This window comes from Podarcis tiliguerta (assembly GCF_965153285.1).
Source record: "Podarcis tiliguerta genome assembly, chromosome: 12".
NCBI classification, from domain to species: Eukaryota; Metazoa; Chordata; class Lepidosauria; order Squamata; family Lacertidae; genus Podarcis; species Podarcis tiliguerta.
Window position 1 is genome coordinate 13,830,222 of NC_139545.1, and position 26,916 is coordinate 13,857,137.

Here is a 26,916-nt window from a genome sequence, read left to right on the forward strand (position 1 = left end):
CGGGAGAAGCAGACCCAAGAACAGGATGAAGAAGGCGAAGCCACAGCTATTGAAACTGTGTAGCAGATGCATCACTGACCTTGTTGCTCCTGGCAGTAATTATGAATTGCCTAGTTAGTGAAGGTGGGAAGGGGGAAAGTTGTGTTTTATAAAGAGCAAACCAAGGGGTGGAGACTCTCTCTAAATTTCTAAATCGGCTCTGGATCCATTCCAGTCCGGCTTCCGCGCTGGTCATGGGACCGAGACGGCTCTGGTCGCCCTAACAGATGATCTCTGCAGGTCGATCATGAACTCCTGGACCACCACCTTGCCGACGTGGGGATCCAGGGCACAGTCCTTCAATGGCTGCGCTCGTTTCTCTCTGGTCGGGGACAGAGGGTGGCGCTTGGGGGGAATTGTCATCACACCACTCCCTGGTGTGTGGAGTGCCTCAGGGTGTGAAACTCTCCCCGATGCTTTTTAACATCTTTATGCGCCCCCTTGCCCAGCTTGTCCGGAGTTTTGGGCTGGGTTGCCATCAGTATGCCGATGACACCCAACTCTGTCTGTTGATGGATGGCCATCCTGACTCGGCCCCAGACACACTGACCAGATGTCTGGAAGCTGTGGCTGGATGGTTACGTGGGAGCCGGTTGAAGTTAAATCCTTCGAAGACAGAGGTCCTCTGGCTGGGACAGGACGATATGGGATTGAGGGGGCAACTCCCATCTCTTGCGGGGGTGCAATTAGTGCCGGCACCGTCCGTTAAGAGTTTGGGTGTAATCTTCGATACCTCCCTCTCTATGGAGGCGCAGATTACAGCTATAACGAAAGCAGCATTTTTTCATCTCCGCCAAGCTAAGCAGTTGGCCCCTTATCTCTCTCGTCCTGACCTAGCCACTGTGATTCACGTGACGGTCACCTCCAGACTGGATTATTGTAACTCGCTCTACGTGGGGCTGCCCTTGAGACTGACCCAGAAACTCCAGCGGGTGCAGAATGCCGCGGCGAGACTCCTTATGGGGTCTTCGCTGCGAGATCACATTCATCAGGTACTATACCAGCTGGAGTACAGGATCAGGTTTAAGGTGCTGGTTTTAACCTTTAAAGCCCTATACGGCCTAGGACCCTCAAACCTACGGGACCGCCTCTCCTGGTGTGCCCCACAGAGGAACCTACGGTCTGCAAATAAAAACATCCTGAAGGTCCCAGGCCACAGAGAGGTTAGGGCTTTCTCAGCTGTGGCTCCAATCTGGTGGAATGCTCTCTCACAAGAGACTAGGGCCCTGCGGGACCTGACATCTTTCCGCAGGGCCTGCAAGACAGAGTTGTTCCACCAGGCCTTTGGTCAGGGCGCAGCCTGACTCCCTCCTCTGGCAACCTGCACAGAATTTTGCTTAACAGTTGCCATCAATTTGATTTTAATTAATTTTTATACTGAAATGTTTTTAGAATGTTTGATTATTTGATTGTTTGATTATTTGATTGTTGTTAGCCACCCTGAGCCCAGCTTCGGCTGGGGAGGGCAGGATATAAATAAAATTTATTTAATTATTATTATTATTATTATTATTATTATTATTATTATTATTATTATTATTTGATCTTGGAGTTTAACTTGATGGCTACTGATTTATGTATTTTTGTAATATAGTCAAGGACTGAGAAGGAAATGCCAAATTCTGTAGGCCTGGAGGACCACACTTGCCTGGAGGCTGTGCCACATTGCTTTCCTCCAAAAGGAAGGACACTTAGGTCTCTGCTTATGGGCAGTGAACCAAAGATAATGGGGAGGTTGCAGTCTCAGACTTCCAGGAAGAACATCAGGCAGAGGAGGAGGGGTCAAATTCTGTAGGGCTGGAGGACCACACTCGCCACCCAACAGATGCCCGGAGGCTGTGTCCTATGATTCTTCTCCAAAAGGAAGGACACTCTAGTCTCTGCTAATGGCTAGGCAGGCAGCAATACACCAGTGCTCTGCCATATTGGCTGTTCCTGGTTGCTAGTGCGCGTAATAAGTCATCCACGACCGAGGTACAGATATGAAAGTGATGGGAGCAACCATAGACCAAGCGTATCGATAAGATATTCTGCATAGATAGCTATGCATAGAATCTCACAGTCTCACTTGAAGTATTCGCATGGGCAAATTATCATGGACATCAAGGTTCCACAGCATGGTCAGTCAAGGAGGCCATCAGCACAACACAATACCATTAGCTCCATAGATTAAGTGCTCATTGAACAAGAGAATGTTAAAAGGTTTATTGCCAAGGGGAAACAACCACCAGTGGGCCATAATGGCATTAACCCTTAGCAGAAATTGAACTCAGACATCTAAGTTGTCATGACTGCCTCCTATGGGAACCCCTTCTTCTCCTTCCGTGGTTCAGTTTGCATGCCATACATCCCTGCATAACCTAAACCACTGAATATTCCATTGTTACATCCATCAAAACTTATTTACACTGTTGAATTTATCTTAATGCTACCAGCGTTTCTAAGTATACACAATTTTCACCCAGATATTCAATAAACATTTTCCAATCTTCTTTAAACGCATGTTCTCTTGTTCTATATGTTAAGTCTGCTGGCGGCATATATTCCATCAGTTTAAGTTGCCGCTCTTCTTTGGTTGGGACCTCGCTCGTTTTCCATTTTTGGGCTAACAAAACATGGGTTGCAGTAGTGGCATACATAAATAATGTCTGGGAATCTGACACCTGGGAATTTCCATCTGAATTATCCCCAACAAAAAGGACTCTGGTTTTTTGGGGGGCAGGGGGAGTACTTTAAAACATTTTTTTCAGGTCATTATAAATTATTTCCCAGTACTCTTTTATCCTTTTACAAGTCCACCGCATATGATAGAACGCCCTGAGTGCTCACTGGAAGGACAGATCCTGAAGCTGAGGCTCCAAGACTATGGCCACCTCGTGAGAAGAGAAGACTCCCTGGAAAAGACCCTGATGTTGGGAAAGATGGAGGGCACAAGGAGAAGGGGACGACAGAGGACGAGATGGTTGGACAGTGTTCTCAAAGCTACCAGCATGAGTTTGACCAAACTGCAGGAGGCAGTGGAAGACAAGAGTGCCTGGCATGCTCTGGTCCATGGGGTCATGAAGAGTCGGACACGACTAAACAACTAAACAACAACAACAACCCTAAACCTCATTGCATCTCCAGATGTACTTTCACATATCTATCCTGATTCTTCCAGCATTAATCTCCATTGGATGTCCATGAGTTCTACTGTTAGGAGAGAGAGTGATGGAGAAACTGTTCCCTAGCCACTATATCTATGCAATGAATAATTTTATAAACTTCTCTCATGTTACCTCTCAGTCACCTTTTGGCTATACTAAAAACTTTCTTCAGAGGTGAGTCACTTGATTATTTTGGTTGCCCTATTCTGAACCCCTTCCAACTCTGCAATACCCTTTGTGAGGTGAAGTGACAGTACACAGTATTCAAAATGACTGGCCAAAATTCAAATTGCAGCTAGTGGGAACTCCCGCCATTCTAAGCGGCTGACCTGGGGATTCCCCTACTGCCAAGCGCCCAGACCAGCGTTGCTCCCTGAGGCTCAGAGCCCACTACTAAGAGCATGGGTAGGCAAACTAAGGCCTGGGGGCAGGATCCGGCCCAATTGCCTTCTAAATCCAGCCCACGGAAGGTCCAGGAATCAGTGTGTTTTTAGATGAGTAGAATGTGTCCTTTCTTTTAAAATGCATCTCTGAGTTATTTGTGGGGCATAGGAAATCGTTCACGCCCCCTCCAAAATATAGTCCAGCCCCCCACAAGGTCTGAAGGACAGTGGACTGGCCCCCTGCTGAAAAGGTTTGCTGACCCCTGACTAAGAGCCACAACCGCCACCCATCCCATGGTAAGCAGCCATTATAACCACAAGGTCTTCTTCCTGATCATTCCCCACCAGTTCAGACCCCATTAGTATAAATGCGAAATTAAGATTTTTTTAATGCCAGCATACATCACTTTCCAAGGGACACGGGTGGCGCTGTGGGTTAAAGCCTCAGCGCCTAGGGCTTGCCGATCAAAAGGTCGGTGGTTCGAATCCCCGCGGCAGGGTGCGCTCCCGTTGCTCGGTCCCAGCGCCTGCCAGCCTAGCAGTTCGAAAGCACTCTCGGGTGCAAGTAGATAAATAAGGACCGCTCACTAGCGGGAAGGTAAACGGCGTTCTGTGTGCTGCGCTGGCTCTCCAGATGCAGCTTGTCACGCTGGCCACGTGACCCGGAAGTGTCTGCAGACAGCGCTGGCCCCCGGCCTCTTTGAGTGAGATGGGCACACAACCCTAGAGTCTGTCAAGACTGGCCCGTACGGGCAAGGGTACCTTTACCTTTACATCACTTTCCACTTGTTTACACTGAATTGCATTTTACATTTAATTGCCCACCCACTAAGTTTGGAGAGGTCCTTTTGAAGCTTTTCACAATCTCTTTTGGGTTTAACAACCCTGAACACTTTAGTCTCCTAGTCTCCTCGGCAAACGTGGTCACCTCGCTTGGCAATCACATACTATCAGCCTTGAAGTGTTTAAAGCTAAACCCCAAGCACAGTTATTATACGGGGATCAGATTTGGACAGGCACTCACCTTGGATTTACAGAAGCTGTTCAATCTGAGTTCCTAAGGCAATTTACCCCCTGTTCCATCCCTGTGTTCCAAATGCTTCATTGAACTTGGAGGCTAATCTCCCCTCTGTTGAATTACAGATTTGGCCTAGGACATTTAATTATTGACTTCGGCTAAATTTAAACCCCACTGATCTACTATCGCAAGATTGTCATGAGAGTGCTTGGACTAAAATTGTCAACCAAAAGCTTTACTTTTCAGGTTTAACAACAGTTGTTAATACTGGGCTTCAGTAAAGCAAATAATTTAATTAGACAGTGCCTATATGATATTGAGCGACAGAATAATTTCGCCACGATAAGGAAATTTTGTCCATGGTATGATTAATTTCTACCTAGTCATTCTGACACGTTGGCACCCTCTTTGCAAAATTTAACAATTCCAAAATACAGACGCGCTTTCACTTTCGCAAGATTGAATATGCTGCTTTTGGCTGTACTTGAGGGTTGATTTCAAAAAATTATGCTGGAGAAATGGTTATGTCCATGTGGAGATGGCAGTATTGAGTCAGTGGCTCATGTGCTTCTGGCTTGCACTCTTCATAAAGATTTGAGGAGTGAGGTTGCTACCCCTCTATTATTGTCCACGCTGGGTTGCTCAACCATTGATACTGTGTCCTTTCTTTGAGCAGATCAAGATGATCAGGAGATAGCAAAAACTGCAAGGTTTTTTAGCAGGGACAATTAGAATAAGATCTATTATTTGATTATTGATGTAAACCTCCAAAATGTATTTTGTACAGTTAAGTTTTTACTTCTATCTTCCGTACATTTTATTTTATTTTATTGTGATGGCTAGTGGCTGATGCAAAGAAGAAGAAGAAGAAGAAGAAGAAGAAGAAGAAGAAGAAGAAGAAGAAGAGTTTGGATTTGATATCCCGCCTTTCACTCCCTTTAAGGAGTCTCAAAGCGGCTAACATTCTCCTTTCCCTTCCTCCCCCACAACAAACACTCTGTGAGGTGAGTGGGGCTGAGAGACTTCAAAGAAGTGTGACTGGCCCAAGGTCACCCAGCAGCTGCATGTGGAGGAGCGGAGACGCAAACCCAGTTCCCCAGATTACAAGACTACCGCTCTTAACCACTACACCACACTGGCTCTCAAATAAAGATTCTTCTGATCTTGCCACCTCACTGCTCACCCGTAATACTACTGTATAACAGATTCCTGATCCGGAGAGAACTTCTCCTCTTGTTGCATGATTGCTAAGCTTACTCAGGAGTATTTGGGGAGGTAGCTTGGCGAGAGCTTTTTTGAAAGGACATAGGCATCCATTATGGTCACAATCATGCTCCTTAGTTAATACAGGGCAACTAAGGACGGCAAGACAGGAGCTGAGTGTTCCTGGTTGTTAGGGTGATAGAGGTTATAATATTTTTCTATATCTGTGGTGTTTATTTTAAATTACGTTAAAAGTCCATTTGCTGTTTGTGTTCATGGTTGCCTCCAACCTTTTACATGATTGTACTGTTCCCTGAGGCAAAGCAAGAGACCACCAGCTTCTGAGGTGGTTTCTTAGTTATTTATTCTTGGCTCATCAGACTTTCCCATTTAACCCATGAAGCTGTTTTGGGCAAACCATAGCCACTCACCCTATGCCTGATGTCATGCAGGTGAGGGCAGGGCTTGCCTGCCCCTGAAAGCACCTGACAACCAGGCACCTTCCCCTGCCCAGGTCCATTACTTTAGGAGCAAGAGGGCACAGAAGAACAATGTCATATAGGTAAAGGTAAAGGTCCCCTGGACAGTTGTCCAGTCAAAGGCAACTATGGGGTGTGGCGCTCATCTCGCTTTCAGGCCGAGGGAGCCAGCGTTTTCCCATAGACAGCTTTGTGGGTCACGTGGCCAGCAGGACTAAACCACTTCTGGCACAACGGGACACCACGACGGAAACCAGAGCACACAGAAATGCCGTTTACCTTCCCGCTGCAGGGGTACTTGTTTATCTACTTGCACTGGTGTGCTTTCAAACTGCTAGGTTGGCAGGAGCTGGGACAGAGCAATGGGAGCTCACCCCATTGCGGGGATTCGAACCACCAACCTTCTGATCAGCATGACCAAGAGGCTCAGTGATTTAGACCGCAGTGCTAACCACTCCCTTTAATGTCATATAACTTCCCTATAAAACACGAGTGGGGGGAAAGTGGAAATTCTGGAATAAAGTTCTGTGGGAACATCTTCATTTGACCTTAGTTTGATATTTTAAATAATGACATCTAGTGATTAACATGGGGTTTTTTTTTACAATCTGTTTCATCAGTTTGGAATGATTTGGAATAAAGCCACTCCCGGACTAAGGAGGGGGTGGGGTTGCGGGATCTCGCCCATGCCCACACTCTCGCGGGGCTGGGGCCAGCCCCGCGGGAATCAGGATTTCCCCATTATTATTCATAGGCCTGCAGCGCCAGCCAATCGGTCGGCGGTAGGGGCGGGTCGATCAAAGGGCATTTAAGGTCGGGGCAGCCCTGGCTCGCCCCCTTTTCCCTTTCTGCTTAGCTGCGGTTTCCCACCCACCCGCCCTCTAGGTTTTGCATCCGGACTTTGCTATGGGCTTCGGCTGGTCGCCGTCAGGGGCTTGGTAGGAGTTTTTCCATTTGGCTAATTGGCCGGAATTTTGAAGCCACTTGGTTTTTTCGCCTACCTCGTAGCAAAACGTCACAACTCCTGGGTTTTGGCGGTTAGGCATTGGCAGGGGTAATTGTTATGCAAATGAAGATGGGGGGAGGAACGCCATCACCTCCCCCAATTCGTGAAGGGTAGTTCGTTAAAGGACTCCGAGGGGCGTCGTCTCGTCCGAAACCTACGGAGGCTAGGGCCTAAAGCGCGCCCCCGAGCGGTAACCCCTGGGGGAGTGCCCCAGGGATGTGCATCTCGGGGGCTCCCCCTGTTGGTGTTTAACCCTTCCCGGTTAGACCGGATAGTCTGTTAGGGCCAATGCCTAAAGCCAATACCGCTCTTACCTGTAATCAATAAAGTTGTGGCCATTTTACGCCCATTAACCTAAATTCTGTTGTCTGGTGTCTTTATTTACCTCATCTGTGGGAGGGGGCGGGAATAGCCACGCAACCATTCACTATATACATTTGTTCTGCATGCTTTGCTTGCAGCCATTTTTTATGGCCTGATAACCACTGTATCAGAAGAAGTTGGGAAATTATTTATAGAGCACAATATGATTTGATGAGCGGTTGTAGATTTTAACATGATTAACTGCCCTTTCATTGTTTAACCCATTACAGGTAAATGTACACATTGTGTGTGTGTGTGTATATAGAGAAAGATATAGATATGTGGATATATATCTACTGTTTGAGAACTGTAAAGGGAGGTGAAAGGGAAGAAACAGTCACATAAACAAAAGCTAACAGAGAAGGAAAATACATCCTTAATAGCTGTGTCATCGTTGACTTTGGGAATATAGAATCTGAATTATTTGTATTATTTACCATAACGCAACAGAGTTGAAATGCTTTTGACAACATTAATAAATTTAAGGGTGTCAATAATTTGGAAAATGCAGATTAAAGACACAAACAAGTTCAAGGTTACCAGCATTAAGCCAAATACAAATCTAAAGGACAAGGTGACACTGGTGTTGATGGAACACCTGTCAGTTTCAGCTGAGTAGGAAGGCAAATGGTCTGCAGGACAAAACATTCCTATGTTTCCTTTTCATCTTATTTGGCAACAGGGAGGAGGGGGCTAGAAAACATGTAAACCTTGTATGGGAGCAGGGACTTCAAAAGTCCTAACACCCATTGAAATGAATCGGAACTGTACAAGTGCTCACTTTCACAGTTATATAAGAATGATATTTGAAGAATATGGGGTTAATGTCCAAAATATGTTAACCATTTTTGATAAATGGACTTCTAAAAAAAGAATATGAAGCTAAGTTGCACATTTGAACTTTTTTTTTTTTTTAAAAAATCAGTATTTAAAAAATATTGTCAATAAGGTTGCAAAATCAATTGCTGCTCTCTCCCCAGGCTTTCGTCCCCCCCCCCCGCCCGTCATGAGATTTAGTATATAGACACACGTTAACTTGTAAATGATGCGGCAGACGGCAGTGTTTGTTCAAGTCAATTTTTGAATCTATTTGCTTGATATTTATTTGATTATAATAATTTCTGAGAAGATGAAAATCCTAATAATGAGAATCACACGAAATCATCAACAGTCACGCAGTGTTTCTGGTGTCCTACAACTTATTTGCTGTCCGCTTTCCTTCCTGGGGATGTTAATTTTCTCATTTGCCTTTTCTTTGATTTTACTTTTCACCCTGGTAGAAGATGAGAGACAAGAGCAACATGTTAAAAGGTCAACAACACTGCCATCATTTAGAAATATATTTTTGGGAAATACACATTTAGTTATTACAAGTTATGTATGCATCTGTGTATCTGTATATGTACCTTGACATGTGATGGGAGGGTGTTCCACAGGGCAGGCGCCACTACTGAGAAGGCCCTCTGCCTGGTTCCCTGTAACCTCACTTCTTGCAGTGAGGGAACTGTCAGAAGGCCCTTAGAGCTGGACCTTAGTGAACGATGACGGTGGAGACACTCCTTCAGGTATACTGGACCGAGGCCGTTTAGGGCTTTAAAGATCAGCACCAACACTTTGAATTGTGCTCGGAAACATACTGGTGGCCATTGTGGGTCTTTCAGGATTGGTGTTATATGGTCCCTGCGGCCGTTCCCAGACACCAATTTAGCTGCCGCATTCGGGATTAGTTGCAGTTTCCAAGTCATGGTCAAAGGTAGCCTTATGAAGTGCACTGTTTGACCTTGGGCCATTCATCCTCATCTACCTCATAGGGGTGTTGTGAGGAAGGTCAAGCTGAGAAATTGAACGTTGATGCATCGGTTTTATATGTGTTGGTATCAACTCTGCTACCTATCTTACCTCTCATTTATGATGCCCTCCTACATTAACGATTACATTCTGCTTGCCAGTCCTCTGGTATGACAGGAGAAACCAGTTCTTTAAACTTCTGCAAGGGGCAAGCTGCTTCACAGCCCGGCAAAACAAGAGCTTGGGGTGGAAGGTTTTTTTTGGCCCGGTAGTGCATCTCAATGGTGAACTCACTGAAAAGAAGAAATGTAGGTCATTAAGAGCATTATGTTGTGCGGGTGCCTGATGATCGTCTTCCAAACCAACTACTCTATTCCAAACTTAAAAATGGAAAGCGTAATGCTGGTGGCCAACAAAAGAGGTTTAAAGACTGTCTCAAGGCAAATCTAAAAAAATGTAGTATAAACACTGACAACTGGGAAACACTGGCCTGCAAGCGCTCCAGTTGGAGAACAGCCTTTACCAAAGGAGTCGTGGGCTTTGAACACACTTGAACTCAGGACGCAAGGGAGAAACATGCTAGGAGGAAGGCATGCTTGGCAAATCCACACCGTGATCAATTCCCGCCTGGAAACCAATGTCCCCACTGTGGAAGGACATGTGGATCCAGAATTGGCCTCCACAGTCACTTGTGGATTCATTGTTAAAACCGTGTTTATGTAAGACAATCTTACTCGGCTATGAGTGATCGCCAAAGAAAGAAGAAGTCATTTCTACAAGATGCAGCCATATATCACCCAGGCCTCACTTCCATTTCATAAGAACTGATCTGAGAACTCTTCTTATAAGATGGGTGGACTTCTGTATTGGTAACCACGGAAGGCTCAAGACAAGTTGCTGATTTTCTCGACTGAATGCTAATCGTCTTGATGGGATTTTCTTAAAGAAGCAAAACCAACCCTTTGTCGCAAGCTGCCTGGTTGTTCAATTTATTTCATGCATATATATTTAGAAATATGTCCCACAGATATCATTGGGGTTTATTCTGAAGTAAGCCTGCAAAGGATTTCATTCCTACAGGCAGCCCTTGTTGAATTCTGCCCAGGAACGTAGCCTTCAGGCAGTGTAATTATGGGCATAGTTGCTTAGAAGTAAATTTCATTGTGTTCAGTTGGGATTCTTCTCTATTAAGTGCGTTCAGGCATAATCATACACATGTTGTCTCAGAGGTGAGTCCCAGTAGGGCTTATGACCCATTAAGTGTGACTAGAATTGCACTATTGTTTTGGATGTGGTTTAACAAATCCTTTCATGAAATTGGATATTTTGTGGAATATAGTCTTGTTTTTCTTTAATAATCGAGAAACGTTAGGAAAAAGTATGTAGACAACCTCTCTTGAGCATCTCTCAGTCTTTCATTTGGGAGGCCCATGACACCTTTTCATTGTTGCCCAATTCTAACCTTCTGTTTCAAGTAATTATGATTTAATTGGGGTTGCTCAGCTCTGCATCAATGATCAATATTGTAGATTTGGCACAAAGTGTGACTCAACCCTTTCAACCCCTTTCTGTCTTTCAAAGGTATGCACACCTCACCCACTCAGCTATGAAATAATTTTTCAATAGCATTTTGAACAGCCAGACGTCAAGCTCAAACGCAGAGGGAACGCAACTGATTTTTGACCCATTTCAGGAATTGTGAGAAGAAAGACTGTGTTTGAGAAGATGAGTGAATTTGCAGATGCTTACCCAATAAATCACTGATAATTATTGAATATACGAGTTCATATTTACCCACTGTCTTCTTTATATAGCTCAAAAAATAGGCAGGCGGCGTATGGAGGTAGCTTTACGTTGAAAAGATTGAGTGCTACTTGGAGAGCAACTATTGTGGTATCATGCTATAAAAGGGAGAAAAAAGAATTCCTTATAACTTTTATGACAGAAGTTTGTGTGTGTGTACATATGTGTATATATGAATATATAGAAAGAGAGTTCTTATCTCAGACTCTGCTAGTTTCAAAGATGCCGTTTTAGACAAGGGCCTCATTATGGTCTCTAGGACATGTGATATTACAAAGGGATCATGCTTGCAAATAATCTAAGCAGGCACTAAAGGGAATGAAATGTGCAACAAAATGGGGATGTAAGACCTTAGGCTAGTTCCAGACAGTCAGCTAATTTAGTATTTTAACATGTAGTTTCTTCACATTTGTAGCTCTGAGGCTGCCTTCAGTATCGATGAAACCTTATGTCAATCATCTCTCTCTCTTTCTCTGTGTAATTACTTTTGTTTTGCAGGAACATGAGGTGTGTTGGGACCCTGATTTGGGCTGGAGGGCTATGCAGTTTTCCTACCCAAATGTCTCCCTACAGTCCCCAAAGATAATGTGGCCCAATCCAGACCAGGAGAGTAGGGCGACTCATCAAGAGCATAACTGTTTCCCCTTCAAAGTAAAAAGTGACACTCTGTTTTTCAACCCTATTTTTAAAAGATGTGATGCGCATAATGTTACTTGAGTAGACAAATCGCATTTCCAAATAGTCTGCTTAAAGAGGGGAGCCAAAAAGTAGCAGGAGAATGCGAGCTACAGAAGGTTTGGTCAATTTAAAACGTTCATACTTACGGCTGAATACATTAACATTTTTCTTCCATCAGTGGACTGAGTAGCCTCGGTCATCTTATTCAAAATATCTTTCACAAGGAGACCTTAATGGTGATGGAAAGGAATACAAATGCTGGTGAAACCAAGAAGCCCTTTTATCTTTAACCAATTGTTAAAGTAAATTGGCAAAGACTTTTTTTTCAGCTGGGGCAGAGAAGTTCTAACATTCTAGTAATACTCCCAATTCAATTGGGACAGTTGAAGGGTATACTATATGTGTGCTGAGATGGTCTATATACACATAGGAATGTGACTTCGGACTCAGCTACATTAGGAAAGAAAGAAAGAAAGAAAGAAAGAAAGAAAGAGTGTTTTAAATGCGCTGTAACATTGAGACACCAGTTGGCACTGTAGAGTTGGACCCTTTGGCAATGTGACTTCCCACTATAAGCTTTATAATGCGTTTTCCTGAAATGTTTCTTTAATGAGTCTAAATCCAGCCTTTGTGTCTACACATCAGGCATGCAGCACTTGGTGTCTCTGAGTGTCCAGCCCTGACAGTAAGAGCTGTTCGACAGTGGAATTTGCTGCCAAGGAGTGTGGTGGAGTCTCCTTCTTTGGACGTCTTTAAGCAGAGGCTTGACAGCCATATGTCAGGAGTGCTCTGATGGTGTTTCCTGCTTGGCAGGGGGTTGGACTCGATGACCCTTGTGGTCTCTTCCAACTCTATGATTCTATGATTCTATGATTCTATGATTCAATGCAGCCCTTGAACCAAGATAAGTTAGTTGCTCTTGCTTTAGATAATATGCATGCCATATAGAAAGACGTGGGCTTTGTTTTGCTTTTTCTTACCTCCTTGTAGTCGTGATTTCTTTTCTCTTTCGTGTATCCCAAACATTGCATTTAAGGAAAATGCCAAAAGATCTTTCAAATTGTCCATGACTTCGTCAGTAGCCCAGGCTGGTAATGACAGCTTATGTTTTTTCTACAGTTGAAAAGAAATAAAAGCGGGTGGTGATTCATCTATCAGCCATGCCTTTGCTCTCTCACTCTCATCTGTTCTGTTGTTTCACAGACCTTCATGTTTATATAGCGTGTTCTCCCTAACAGAGAGCACGTGTTGCGGTTGGGGGATACAAGCCACCCTGCTGTTGCTGGGCAGATTTGGGATAAACCCAAGCCATTAAGTGGTTAAAATTGGGTTGCTGGGGAGTTTTGATTGTTGCCAATTTGGAGGAGGGGTCAGAGTCTTTAAATACAGGACGCCCAACGCCGGGTGTCCTGTTGGCCGTTTTGCACCGGATCACCCGCCCTTTTATAGGGAGGGTTTCTTGATCGCTTGACCTTGCTATGCCTGTCATGGGGTTGTCTGCCTTGGAGCAGGGGCCTGGTAGGAATTTTGCCATCTGGCTGATTGGCTGGTGCCATTTGGTTTTTGCCTACTGCGTAGCAAATCATCACAACTTGTAAGGTTGGCGGTTAGGAATTGGTTGGTGGAGGGGTAAGTGCCTACCCCTCCAATGGTGGTGCGAAAAGGGAATTCTGTTAAAGGAATCCAGGGGCTTGCCATTATTTTCGTCCTTGTCCCTGGCATCGGACTTGGGCCGTGCAAGCCCCACAGGAACATGAGGGTGATAAGTGAGGGACTGATGGCCAGCTTCATTTTCTCACCCAATACTTGTTTCCCATGCTGGCTTCCGTTGGAGTCCGGAAGGCCAGCTCTGTCCCTGGGGGCAAGGACAGATAGTCATAACCAATGCCTAAGCAACCACTCACATTTTTTGTATTTTTAATAAAGTTGTGGCCAAAATTATGCCAAAAACCTTAAACAAAAATTGATGTGTGATGTGTGAATTTTTTGGAGGTGGCATTGTGGGACTCAACACGCAAATAGGAAAACCCATTCCATGCCACATTGGGGCCCACACAAAATGGCTCACAGCCAGCCAATAAAACCATATTACAATGAGAGGGGATTTGGTCTAAATAAATTTCCACAATTGTAGGATTAGAATTAGACTACATAGGTTTTTGAGGTCTCCTCTCCCAGCCCCATGTCTATGGCAGTTAAAGAAAAAAAACACACAGTCCCAACTGGGTTGATGAACTCAGTCTAGAAGTTCCCCTTTTTGTGGGGGGAGAATAGGCCTCTGCCTAACTAAAGGGGTGTTTTAGCTTGGCTGAAATGTGTCTTTGATTTCTGATAATGTCTCTTATATGGCACATAGAGACGTGTGTGTGTACCAGCCTTTCTCAACCTGTGGGTTCCCAGATGTTGTTGTACTGCAACTCCCATCACCCCTAGCTAGCAAGGCCAGAGCTCAGGTTGAGAACCACACAAAGGTAAAATGTACATTTATAGTTCTACACAACCTTGCCCCCTAAAACCACCACTGATAGGTGGTCCAACCTTGGAAGGTTTCCTAGATGGAAATGCATCCCTGAAGCTGAAAATGGTTCCTCATCCACAATGTAAACAGTAACTTGGACCACTGCAGCTTCTGCTACTATGGTACAACAGCCAAATAATATTGAAAGCAGTGTGGCTTTTATCTGCCATGTGCCACCTGACCTCATCCTAAACCCCTTGGTCTTTTTTGTTGGGGATGAATGAGTTTCAAATAGGTTTACTAGAAATTACCTGAACAAGTAAAGTATCGTATGCATTCCAGAGTTTGTGACTGTTAAAATCCAGAAGAGCCTTCATATCGTATCCCAGGCTAGATGCTAATTGACCTAGAAATGGCTGAAAGATAAAGAGCAGAAGGATTAATGAACCAGTAAGTGCAAATGAATGGTAGGGCCTGATCCTGCAGTGACTGTCATTTTTAATGGGGCAGAGTTTTGCCCTGTCAGTTCCATAATGTGGGGGTGCTGCAGTAGCCCCCAATCTTAGAGGACAGAATTAAACAGTGGGCTTTCAGAGCTTGATCTTAAGGAGCACAAGGGGTTTGAAAGCTATTGGCAAACAAGACTGAAATATACTGAGAGTCGAGTGTGCATTTCATGCTCTTTATTCAGCTCATAGTAGTGAGGAATGAAAGTTCCCCCCAAATATCTACTTTATATATATTATTTACAAAGTGGGCCGCACATGATTGGTTAATTCCGGGATTCTCCTGTAGGCCAATCAGGTTGCGGATTCACTTTCGCCTGAAGTTGGATAGGGTGGCTCCTGCAGACCAATCATACTGCTGCATTGTTCTAGGACCAATCAGACTGCTGCATTTTGGATCCTATTCAACTCAGTACATAACAAAGACGTTAATAGGCAACCAGAGTGCTTTTGAGCATGCTCAATGGCCCCTGAAGACAGCAGCAGAAATAAAATTGACTGCCATTGTTCTGCACCAGTCAGGTTACAGCTTCGGAAGAGCCTTCAAAGGCAGACCCATGCAATGGTCATTTCGACTGCGAGATGGGAAAGATTTAGATTGCCTTGGAGACTTGGGATATGAATGGTGGGTTTGTTGAGCTCCAGTCAACTTGAATTTGCCAATACAGACACTTCCAACCTCTTACTACTGCCAGATGGGATGCTACCACAGGCTGGAAAAATCCACATTCAGCCAAAGCCCATCTTATCTCTGCAGTCCTCCTTACTACCAGTGGGAACAGGTGGTCAAAGGAAATTACTGGCTGCTTTGAAAGAAAAGTGCTCCTGACAAGTGGTGATACTGACACCAGTCTCAGTGTTCCACATCTGTGAAATAGTACAGACAGCGACCATTTTACGTGTGTCCGATTGATGCACCTCTGTGCACACACTCATTGCTGCGGATCTTGTGGCCAGAAGAGGGAATGGAACGGGGGTGGGAGTTTAATGAGGTGGGGCGGGCTTATGCATGCTCCAGCAATGCGCATGGGCGCCAGGAACGCAACCCCAATGCAAATGGGGAGTTTCTTATTAGTGGGCTGCCTGTGACTGGACATTTCTACATCTGTCCTGAATTTTATTGTTCCACTTCAGAGAGGATAGGAGGAAAGGAAAAAAGAACCCCGTTCTCTTTCATTCCCCCCCCCCCAAAGAAAGAACAAGAGACCCCTTCATTCCCTTTTGCTAGTGAAAAGGACGTGGAGAGCAGTAACCAACCAGGGCAGAGGGGTGGAGGGAGAGAGAAAATGAGCAGGAGCGGCCCCTGTGGGCATTTTGTGCATGCCCCCTGCAAACTTGGCAGCGCCACGGCCTGCTCCCCACAGCCAACAAGGCAATCCGCCCAGACCTCTTTCATTGCCCCCTTTGGGAAAATTGATTCTCGCTTTATTTTACAAGCAGGCAGGAACATGAAAAATAAAACATTTCAAAGCTGCACAGTGCACAGGTTGTAATTTCAGAGAGATAAGAGAGTCCGTTTGGGGACGGTTGATTCATCTCCAGTTTTAAGCAGCCCATGGAAGTCAGTTTGACTTGCACAACTGCTAAAAGGATCTGTAAGCAAAACAATAGCAAATTTATAATGAGGGAAAACGGTTTATAATAGACGTCACATCAAGAAACAAAAGGCATTTGGCTGTCTTATCAGACATTTGCAGCACATTCTGAGGTATGTCTACTCAGAAGTAAGCACCATTGATTTCAGTGGGATTTACTCACATGGATTGCAGCCATAAGATTTTCCCTTTCCATTTCTTACCATTTGACTTTTCAGTTTTTCCTGGACTGTTTTGGATCCAAAAGTTTCCTTTAGAAGCTGACCGAACTTTGGACATGGAGCGTGAACAGGATAATGCAACAACTAATGAAATGAAATGAAACATATCAGCTAAAAAGACCTCCTCATATTGTCATCTGCCTGTGTATAATACATATGTCCATCCTAAATTCAGATGATTAGTGGGAAGATGCTTGAAGAGCAACCAGTCAGTAGCGTGTGATTAGAACTCCCACTTTTTCGGTTGCAAAAAGTTGCCTTGGTCAGGGGCGGCTTGTGCTAAAGGCTTGGTGGGTTTGCATGGAGATAGAAACTAGAGCCTCCATGCTTGCTAGACTTTCAGTGCTGACCTTTCTACAGATGCCAGACTGATACTTTCAGGGCTGCTGACCTCACTTCCTCCTTCTTCACCCCACCTTTGAGAGGAGTTATCTTTCCTTTCTCGCTCTACTGCAGAGATGGAAGAGCAAGCATGGTTCTTTGTACATTTACCTCAGCTGGACCTAGGATCTGTCGTATCCAACAAATATTTCCTACAATAAACTTCACTTTCTTATCTTCCATACTCAGAGTGTGACTGCAGCAAGGGTCAAGTGTGCCCCTCCAAGTAGGGGTTTTAATGTACACTGCAACTTCTGCTGGTGCATTTAAGCTCCAAGTGCCGTCACAGACTACCTTCCCCATGCCCATGGCCTTGGTCCATGGTCCCTTGGAGGGACGTGGGTGGTGCTGTGGGTTAAACCACAGAGCCTAGGACTTGCCGATCAGAGGGTCGGTAGTTCGCATCCCCGTGACGGGGTGAACTCCCGTTGTTTGGTCCCAGCTCCTGTCAACTAGCAGTTCGAAAGCACGTCAAAGTGCAAATAGATAAATAGGTACCGCTCCGGCGGGAAGGTAAACGGTGTTTCCGTGTGCTGCTCTGGTTCGCCAGAAGCGGCTTAGTCATGCTGGCCACATGACCCGGAAGCCGTATGCCGGCTCCCTCGGCCAATAAAGCAAGATGAGCACCGCAACCCCAGAGTCAGTCATGACTGGACCTAATGGTCAGGGGTCCCTTTACCTTTACAGCTGGTTTTTGCAAATAGAAGCTCTAACGCTGTATCATAACTCCAAGACTTCTCTCTCTCTCTTATCTCTATTTATCTCTCTATTAAGTGCAATATTCACCTCTCAGGGTGCCATGTTTCCATTCAACTGGGAGTGGAAAAGGTTAAAAATACCACACGTTTCCTTACCCTTTCCTCTGAACGTGGCACAGTATGAACTGGAATTGGTTGCCAAGCGATCTCTGTGTTCCAGATTTGGTCTCCTTTAGGAGGAAAGAGTCCGGCCAGATTGGCTTGAGCACTCATAATGGTTCGATCATAATCTGTACTTCGGACATAAATCTGAGAAGGAAAAAATGAAAGAGTGGCTCAGGATGGTATTGTTGTTTTGATCCTAGATGGTTGTTTTCCACAGGGGGAGGTATAGTTCTAACTTGCATACTCCCACACCAACCCACTTTCAGGGTTGCTGTTCTGGTGAGTGCTGTCTTCTTTTTCTGCCTGTGCCCCATCTCCTAACTGGAAATCCAGTGGGAGGGGAGGGACAGAACCAGGAGGACACGGGAAAGGAAAGACAGGGACTTTCACCTTCTCTCGCCCTCTCTGCTGCAATGATCATAGTAGCCATTGTAAGGAGGGGAAAGGTTGGCGATGGAAAGTCACTGCGGACGCTGCTAGGCTTGTGGGGATTACAATTATGAGTAAATTTTGAACACATGGTGGAAATCACTACACTTCTGCTTCTATTTGCTTGTCCCAATCCAACAAGCATGGGGAAACTCACCCATAGCTAAGCGGCATTTTAGAATGAATTGATTTTAGAATGTATTTCAATTAATTGATTGTGATTTTATGTAAACTGTGTTACTTTTACTGTGGTTAGCCGCTCTGAGCCCGGCTTCGGCTGGGGAGGGCAGGATATAAATAAAATTTTATTTATTATTATTATTATTATTATTATTATTATTATTATCATCATCATCATCATCGTTTGACCCTAACATTATATTAGTATAAATGTTATTGCTGAGAAAACGGCGAAGTTAGTTCCAATACTTACTTCCTTTCGCTTGTATTCATCACTTAAGAAGCCCTTATATCTCTCCTTTATGAATTGACCCAACAAGTATTGCTGCCGCATTCCACGCTGTGGGAAAAAGGAAAAGTATGCATGTAAAACTCATTGATGCAATTTACCGTCCCCTCCAAGCTACTTCTGACTATTTCAAAGGATAAAGGAACACTTTGTGTATTCTAGGCTCGCGGTGGCTTTTCCCTTCTCGCCCACAGCAATATTCTTGGAACAACACTACCTCATGATGAAGTGTCGTTTATAAGGACTCAGTTTGGGGTGAGGAAGATGGAACCCATGCTGAACAGCAGCAAAAGATTAGAACGTTGCAAAATTTCTAAATGCTGCAATTGACCTTAGACTATGATTGCTCTTTGCTTTTTTTTTTTTTAAATAAATTTATGTAGTTAACATTCTGTAATTTGGGTTAGTGGACCATACATAAATTATATTACTGTTTGTGTACATTGTACTGAAATGGGCATTGCTATTATTGGAGCCTGAAATAATAAATAACAACGTTTCAGAAGTTTCAGAAGCTTTGTAGAGATTTGGACGTTTGAGCAGTATAGCCATTCTGTTAAATAAAATAATAAAACTAATAATTAGTATCTTAATGAGTATTATATAAAGGCAAACTAATCAACAAAATACGTTTTCATTTCTTAGAGCATTATCAGACCGTTGTGAGCTGTCCATATCCTTGTGGCCAGACGTCTTCGTTGACCACATTAGTGGGAAAAGTTGAAAGAGGGCTTCTGTCGCCATGCCGGTAAACCTGGTGAAATGTTTTGAAGATTGCATTAGTTTTAATAGAAAATAGAACTGGATGCAATCTATCGGAATTAAATATTAGCTGCCCTGCTGCCACTTTAAATGTGAAGCACACAACCCTCTCACAACATGACCCCATGCCTGTCTACTCAGAAGTCCCAATGACTTGACTTCAGTAGGTCCTGCTTTTTAAGTAAGTGGCTATAATATTATAGCCTTCGTCTATCAGAGAAATGCACTAGGAAAAAGCCGCCAGAATATCTCCTAGCTATCCTGTGCCTCTGCAATTCTGTGCAGGGCTGAGAGGTTGAAGGGGATTCGCTAATACAGCTGTATTTTGAATTTAGTTTTTGTCCTTTTGAGAGGAGAACACAATGTACGTCAGGAATTTCTAGAGCAGTGGTTTCTCCTGGACCATTTGAAAACTGCTGATGGTCTTGGTGGACCACTTAATGGTTTTTATTAATTACTGTAGTGCTTGCAATCTGCTCTGTGCTGTATAATTTTTAATTATATTTTTAGTGCTTCTTTCATGTCTTATATCTTATTGTACTACACTTTGCATTTCATATAATTCAAACTGCAAAAAATGGAAGAAAGAAAATAAGTATTCAAAATCATCATGAGTACTTCATGAGGACATGTTGCAGGGCACCTGAAGGAAGGGCATGGACCACAGTTTGGGAAGCCCTATTCTAGAGCTAACAGACTTTGAGGGTGGGTATCTACAAAAGGAAGACTGTCAACAATACTGTTGTGTGCTGCAAAGAATAAGTGATAGTTTGCATGCACGTTTAGTGCTGTACAGTTGGAAAAAGGAAGCAAAAGGGGAATATAACATTTTCTCATATTCAGAAAACATGCATTGCAAAATCTGCTGACTGTTGGGCATTGACATTCAGATGTCAAGTGAAATATTGTATGCACTGAACACTTACAAGCTCATTGTGTGTTCTTCATAAAGCTGACCAGAAAAATCGAGAGTTTAAATTCAATTAGACAGTATTTTGTTCAAGCTCTGGTTTGTATACTTGCTTGCTTGTTGAGACATTTTATACCCTGTCCTTTAAACAATGCTTTTTGTGTGTGGTGGTACTTAGTATCATTCATCAAAAGCATTGTGTGGGATGGGAGTAATGGAAAGATGGCAACCACAAAATATGGTTAGAAATAGGGGGTAAAAGGTAAAGGTAAAGGTACCCCTGCCCGTACGGGCCAGTCGTGACCGACTCTGGGGCTGCACGCCCAATCTCGCTTAAGATGCCGGGGACCAGTGCTGTCCGGAGACACTTCCGAGTTACGTGGCCAGCATGATGAAGCTGCTCTGGCGAGCCAGCACCAGCGCAGCACACGGAATGCCGTTTACCTTCCTGCTATAAAGCGGTACCTATTTATCTACTTGCACTTAAGGGTGCTTTCAAACTGCTAGGTGGGCAGGAGCTGGGACTGAACGACAGGAGCTCACCCCGCCGCGGGGATTCGAGAAATAGGGGGTAGGGGTGGGATATTCCTAGTGGTCTTTTTTAAGGGGGAGGGAAGAGAAAAAGCTCAGAAATTTTCTCATAAAAACAAACCTTCTGAAAAAAATTCTACTTAGCATGTCAAAATGCATAAAATTATTCACAGGAACATAATTTAGAAAGAAGAACAGCAAAGATCAACACTGTCAAGGTCATTGTTAGCAATAAAAAGAAGACCTCATGCTTACCAATACAACATACTTCAGTTCCCTTCCTGTGATACTTGGGAGAAGCAGACCCAAGAACAGGATGAAGAAGGCGAAGCCACAACTATGGAAACCGTGCCACAGATGCATCACTGACCCCGTTGCTCCCCGTTAGTGAAGGTGGGAAGGGGGAAAGTTGTGCTTTATAAAGAGCAAACCAAGGGGTGGAGACTCTCTCTAAATTTGATCTTGGAGTTTAACTTGATGGCTACTGATTTATGTATTTTTGTAATATAGTCAAGGACTGAGAAGGAAATGCCAAATTCTGTAGGCCTGGAGGCTGTGCCCCATTGCTTTTCTCCAAAAGGAAGGACACTTAGGTCTCTGCTTATGGGCAGGGAACCAAAGATAATGGGGAGGTTGCAGTCTCAGACCTCCAGGAAGAACATCATGGCAGATTGAAGGTGAGCCTTGACCTTTCCAGTTGGCCAGAGAAGGAATAGCTGCAGGAAGCTTACCCCAACCCCTTGCCATCCCCAGCTCAGTTTGTGCATATGCATTCATGTTACTATGGTCTTTTGCTAGCTTGCTTGAGGACCGCTCAATCCAGTGGTAGGTGGGGTGCAAATCTTCTAAATAAATAAGCAAACATAGTGGCATTGTTGCCAGGAGGGGAGAAACACGCCACTCGCCCACCACACTGGTTGTCACTCAGGGTAAAGGTATGTCAGTGATGGTGGTAACAATAACCCAAACCTATTTAGAAGATATTCTGTGCAAAAATGTATAGGACAAGTTATAATATCTGCTGGAAATGAAAACAGGTACATTTTATCATATGTGGCGGACATGTAAGGTAATAAAAGCTTTCTGGGAGATGATATATTATGAAATTAAAAAGTGCTTAAAATAACTTATGTTAAGAACCCAGAAGCCTTTCTATTAGGAGTTATAGGTACCGACATACCAAAGGAGCAGAAAAGACTTTTGATTAGAGAACTGGGCCAAAACAAACAAGATGAATTTTAACAGGGAGAAATGTAAAGTATTGCACTTGGGCAAAAAAAATGAGAGGCACAAATACAAGATGGGTGACAGCTGGCTTGAGAGCAGTACATGTGAAAAGGATCTAGGAGTCTTGGTTGACCACAAACTTGACATGAGCCAACAGTGTGACGCGGCAGCTAAAAAAGCCAATGCAATTCTGGGCTGCATCAATAGGAGTATAGCATCTAGATCAAGGGAAGTAATAGTGCCACTGTATTCTGCTCTGGTCAGACCTCACCTGGAGTACTGTGTCCAGTTCTGGGCACCACAGTTCAAGAAGGACACTGACAAACTGGAACGTGTCCAGAGGAGGGCAACCAAAAAGGTCAAAGGCCTGGAAACGATGCCTTATGAGGAACGGCTCAGGGAGCTGGGCATGTTTAGCCTGGAGAAGAGGAGGTTAAGGGGTGATATGATAGCCATGTTCAAATATATAAAAGGATGTCACATAGAGGAGGGAGAAAGGTTGTTTTCTGCTGCTCCAGAGAAGCGGACACGGAGCAATGGATCCAAACTACAAGAAAGAAGATTCCACCTAAACATTAGGAAGAACTTCCTGACAGTAAGAGCTGTTCGACAGTGGAATTTGCTGCCAAGGAGTGTGGTGGAGTCTCCTTCTTTGGAGGTCTTTAAGCAGAGGCTTGACAACCATATGTCAGGAGTGCTCTGATGGTGTTTCCTGCTTGGCAGGGGGTTGGACTCGATGGCCCTTGTGGTCTCTTCCAACTCTATGATTCTATGATTCTATGTATGGAACAACAGCCGCCTGGATGCTATTAGCCCAAAGATGGAAAGAAGACAAAGTCCCTATCAGAGAAGAATGGCAAAGCAAGCTGATGGACTATGCCGAGATGGCAAAACTGACAGGAACACTCAGAAACCAAGACGACAAAAACTTTATAAAAGAATGGGAAAAAATTATAAGCTATTTAGGAGACCACTGTAATCAGATGGAAACAATAGCAGGTTTTTAACTTTACTTGTAGTGTTAAAATTACCACGGATAATATGGTTTGATATAAAAATTGGAGAGTGGAAGAATATGTAGTACAGTATTAAATGTTTAAAATGGGACCCCGTGGAGGGGATGGAAGGAAGTCCTGAGATTTGGAGGAATCTCTATATGAATATACTTTACAATTCTTTGCTTATAACTTCGTATATGTAAAACCAATAAAAATGATTAAGAAGAAGATATTCTGTACAGATGCATAATCTCATGGCCAATTGAAGTATTCATATGGACAAATAATCATGGTCAGTCAAGGAGGACATCAGCACAGCACAATACCATTATCTCCATAGATTAAGTGTTCATTGAAGAAGAGAATGTTTAAAAGCTGAGGTACATAATATTGTAGAAACAGACCCAACCGCCAATGGACCATAGCAACATTTGCCCTTAGCAGAAATTGGACACATAGGCATCCATTATGGTCAGGATGATGCCCTTTAGCTAATACAGGGCATCTAAGATTTGCAAGAGAGGAACCGAGTGTGCCTGGTTGTTTGAGGGAAATGGAAATTATATTTCATGGCTCTAAGGAAAGGACACGTTGCCATAATCTTTTCCATTAATTAAGATTCCGTAGTAGACACATGTTCAATAATTGAAAATAAGAACAAAATAGGGGTGCTTTCACATATGAATAGCAAACTTTAGGGCAACGGGATTTTACTGATGTGTAGCTGCACCATTTTACCTCACAAAGGCTTGGCATACAGATGTAACTAATTTATTTAGATTGTTTAGCAAAGGTCTCTGGAGGGAATCACAGCAAAGGTTTTATACAGAGGTAAATAACATGAATATCAGTACATCAGTAAGGATTTCACAAAAATGATATCATTTACAGAAGTGTCGTGAAATTAACAATATATAGCACAATCTTTCCACAGAAATGTCTTTTGAGATGTGGCCTCCTGAAGCTTGAGCTTCATGCTGAAACAACATTTTCACATTTACCTCAGCTCCACAGCAGTTTTCTCAGAAGTTGTCATGCTCAGGAACTAAAATTTAGAGCCCTTTATAACAAAAAAGATATTAACCAAAAAAGAGGGGAACTTACAGTGCTGGGGAAATTGATAGCCCATTTTGAAAGTTTAAGGGAAGCCTCACTACCAGCCTGCACTTAAAGGTTCAGGGCTGTACAGAAAGGTAACATTGGGCATATCCAAATTTTCTGAGGTAACGAGTTAGTTGCCCATAACGGTGGCCGCTCTTTGCCTCACCTCTCCCACTGAGCGTGTTTGCTATTGTTAAAGTAATGTACAGCAGTAACGTACACAGGCTCTTCCTAGGTTCAAGGTTTCAAGGAGAGGAGAAGAAGCAAGAATGCTTCATGTCAAAGGTGGGAGCTTTGCCCAACGAATCTGAGGAGCATATAGTTAAAAATATAAAGGCAAGTGAGAAAAACTTTCTTTAAGTTCCTCATAGCCCTTGCCCACGTCCCCATCACACCCCACTCGCCTCCTAGTCCTTTTTGTGGGGCTTTTTTTTTTTTTTTTTTACAAAAATTGTTATTTATTTTGACAAAGTAATAATCATAAATAAATAAGAATAAAAATGTGCACCTCACCATCGTGACCATTCCATTGCAACTATCCAACCTCCCAAAATTTCAACACCTCTTGCAACGATTTGACCCCTTTCTGTTTTGACAGCACAAATTGATAATAATGCTACCTCTGGACTTTCAGTCAGCTTTAACTCAGTGATTTCTGTTATCTCCTTAACCATCCCTTGCCAAAAAAAAGTACATATTTGTACATTATTGTACATATTTACACCCCCACCACATGTGAACATAATTCCCTGTTTCCTGGCATCCCCTCCAACATAACACCGAATATTCCTTGTTTACTTGAGTGGAGATTCTGACTTACAGTGAAAAACATCCCTGACTGACTTAACCACAATCTGAGATTTGAAGGAGTAGAGTGACATCTAGTGAGTAAGTTCTTTTTCACAGTTTCATCAGTTTAGATATTTGTGCACACCCAATCGATGTATACATTTGTTCTACATGCTTCATTGGGGTCATTCATTATGGCCCAAAGGGGTCCTGTTATCCTCCATAGTAAATACCCCACACCCAGGTTAATCATGAAAAGACCACGATTGTTTTTTGATAGGATAAACTTATTGGTTTCTGTAATTAGTAAAATCCAGACGTGTCTGAATTCAGAAGTATACAAGTATGCAGATTCCTTCCCTGCAAATTCTATTGCTGGAAAAACAGTAGCAACTCCTTGAGTCCTTCAGGAATATTTTTCACTATGGATATATTGATACCACTTTTTCAGAAGTTGTTTATAGAGTGCAATGCAATTTGATGACCAGTTGAAGATTTTAACGCAATTACCTGCTGCAAAATCCACCTATATAAATGACTTCTGTTTGAGAAATCTAAAGGGAGCGGTAAGGGTGGAAACATCCATGTAAATAAAAGCCAGAGAGAAGGCAAGGGCATCTTTAAAAGTTGTTGTGCCACGACCGAATTCAGGAAAATAGAATCTGAATTATTTGCACATCAGAGCCAAAATGCTTTTACAACCTCAAAAAGTTGAAGGCTGTCAGTAAATTGGAAAATGCAGGTGAAAGACATTAACAAGTTCAAGGCTATCAGTATTATGAAAAAATATGCATTAAAAAAGGACAGGTTGACACTGATTTTGACAAAGCCACCAGGACAAACCATTAGAATTGTTGTGAGTTGCTGTTGTTGTTTTGGCAGGGTTAGTTATTTATTCTCAGCCCATCAGACTTTCCCATTTGGCCCATGAAGCTCTTTTGGGCAAACCATAGCCACTCGCCCTACGCCTGATGTCATGCAGGTGAGGGCAGGGCTTGCCTGCCCCTGAAAGCACCTGACAACCAGGCACCTTCTCCTGCCCAGGTCCATTACTTTAGGAGCAAGAGGGCACTTTAATTCAAATCACCAATCTCCTTTTGCTTGGCAAAGGTTCTCTCAAACCCTATTTGCCTTATAGAGTCCCCAGTTCCAGGTTTCTGGTACCTCAAACATTCTCCCAACTACTGGTATTCTGCTGCCACCATGTAAACACTAATACCTCTGACTTTGCCACAGCAAATATGTTCTCAGATATGTTCTCTTGAACTGGATCACCTTTGACTTGTTTGGATTAAGGTGCATGTGTCAAAGCTACGCCCCTTCAGAAAGGCAGAACCGCCGTGCCAAATGATCTACACCTGCAGAGATCATGATACTGTTCGGTTGCACTCCCCCTTTCCCCAAAAATCAGGTGGGGCAAGTTCTAGAAAGAAGCCATAGGAACACAGAAAAAACACAGAAGAACAATGTTGTGTAGGTAAAGGGACCCCTGGACAGTTAAGTCCAGTCAAAGGCAACTATGGGTGGCGCTCATCTCGCTTTCAGGCCGAGGGAGCCGGTGTTTGTCCATAGACAGCTTTGTGGTCATGTGGCCAGCAGGACCAAACCACTTCTGGCACAACGGGACACTGTGGTGGAAACCAGAGCGCACGGAAACACCGTTTACCTTCCCGCTGCAGGGGTACCTGTTTATCTACTTGCACTGGTGTGCTTTCAAACTGCTAGGTTGGCAGGAGCTGGGACAGAGCAATGGGAGCTCACCCCATCAGG

At 43.7% G+C, this 26,916-nt stretch overlaps 1 protein-coding gene across 10 annotated transcripts in view; it reads right to left on the bottom strand.

Annotated features, from left to right (window-relative positions):
- Positions 1-8,700: 8,700 nt before the first annotated feature.
- LOC310660402 (lysosomal acid phosphatase-like) overlaps positions 8,701-26,916 on the bottom strand; it is a 34,924-nt gene continuing 16,708 nt past the window's right edge. For 2 of the 10 annotated variants that reach the window (XM_083405112.1, XM_083405104.1), the window contains 10 exons: positions 19,487-19,582; positions 18,793-18,879; positions 17,922-18,074; positions 16,669-16,770; positions 14,676-14,780; positions 12,887-13,019; positions 12,053-12,135; positions 11,220-11,326; positions 9,537-9,718; positions 8,701-8,910 (listed from right to left, as the gene is read on the bottom strand). In XM_083405112.1, the coding sequence (XP_083261238.1) occupies positions 9,562-9,718; positions 11,220-11,326; positions 12,053-12,135; positions 12,887-13,019; positions 14,676-14,780; positions 16,669-16,770; positions 17,922-18,074; positions 18,793-18,873 (921 nt within the window). In that variant the 5' untranslated portion in view covers positions 18,874-18,879; positions 19,487-19,582 and the 3' untranslated portion in view covers positions 8,701-8,910; positions 9,537-9,561. Of the gene's footprint in view, positions 8,911-9,536; positions 9,719-11,219; positions 11,327-12,052; positions 12,136-12,886; positions 13,020-14,675; positions 14,781-16,668; positions 16,771-17,921; positions 18,075-18,792; positions 18,880-19,458; positions 19,583-21,286; positions 21,410-23,582; positions 23,610-24,257; positions 24,754-26,916 lie in introns of those variants that run through there. The other 8 variants (XM_083405105.1, XM_083405108.1, XM_083405107.1 and 5 more) reach the window with 8 other exon arrangements.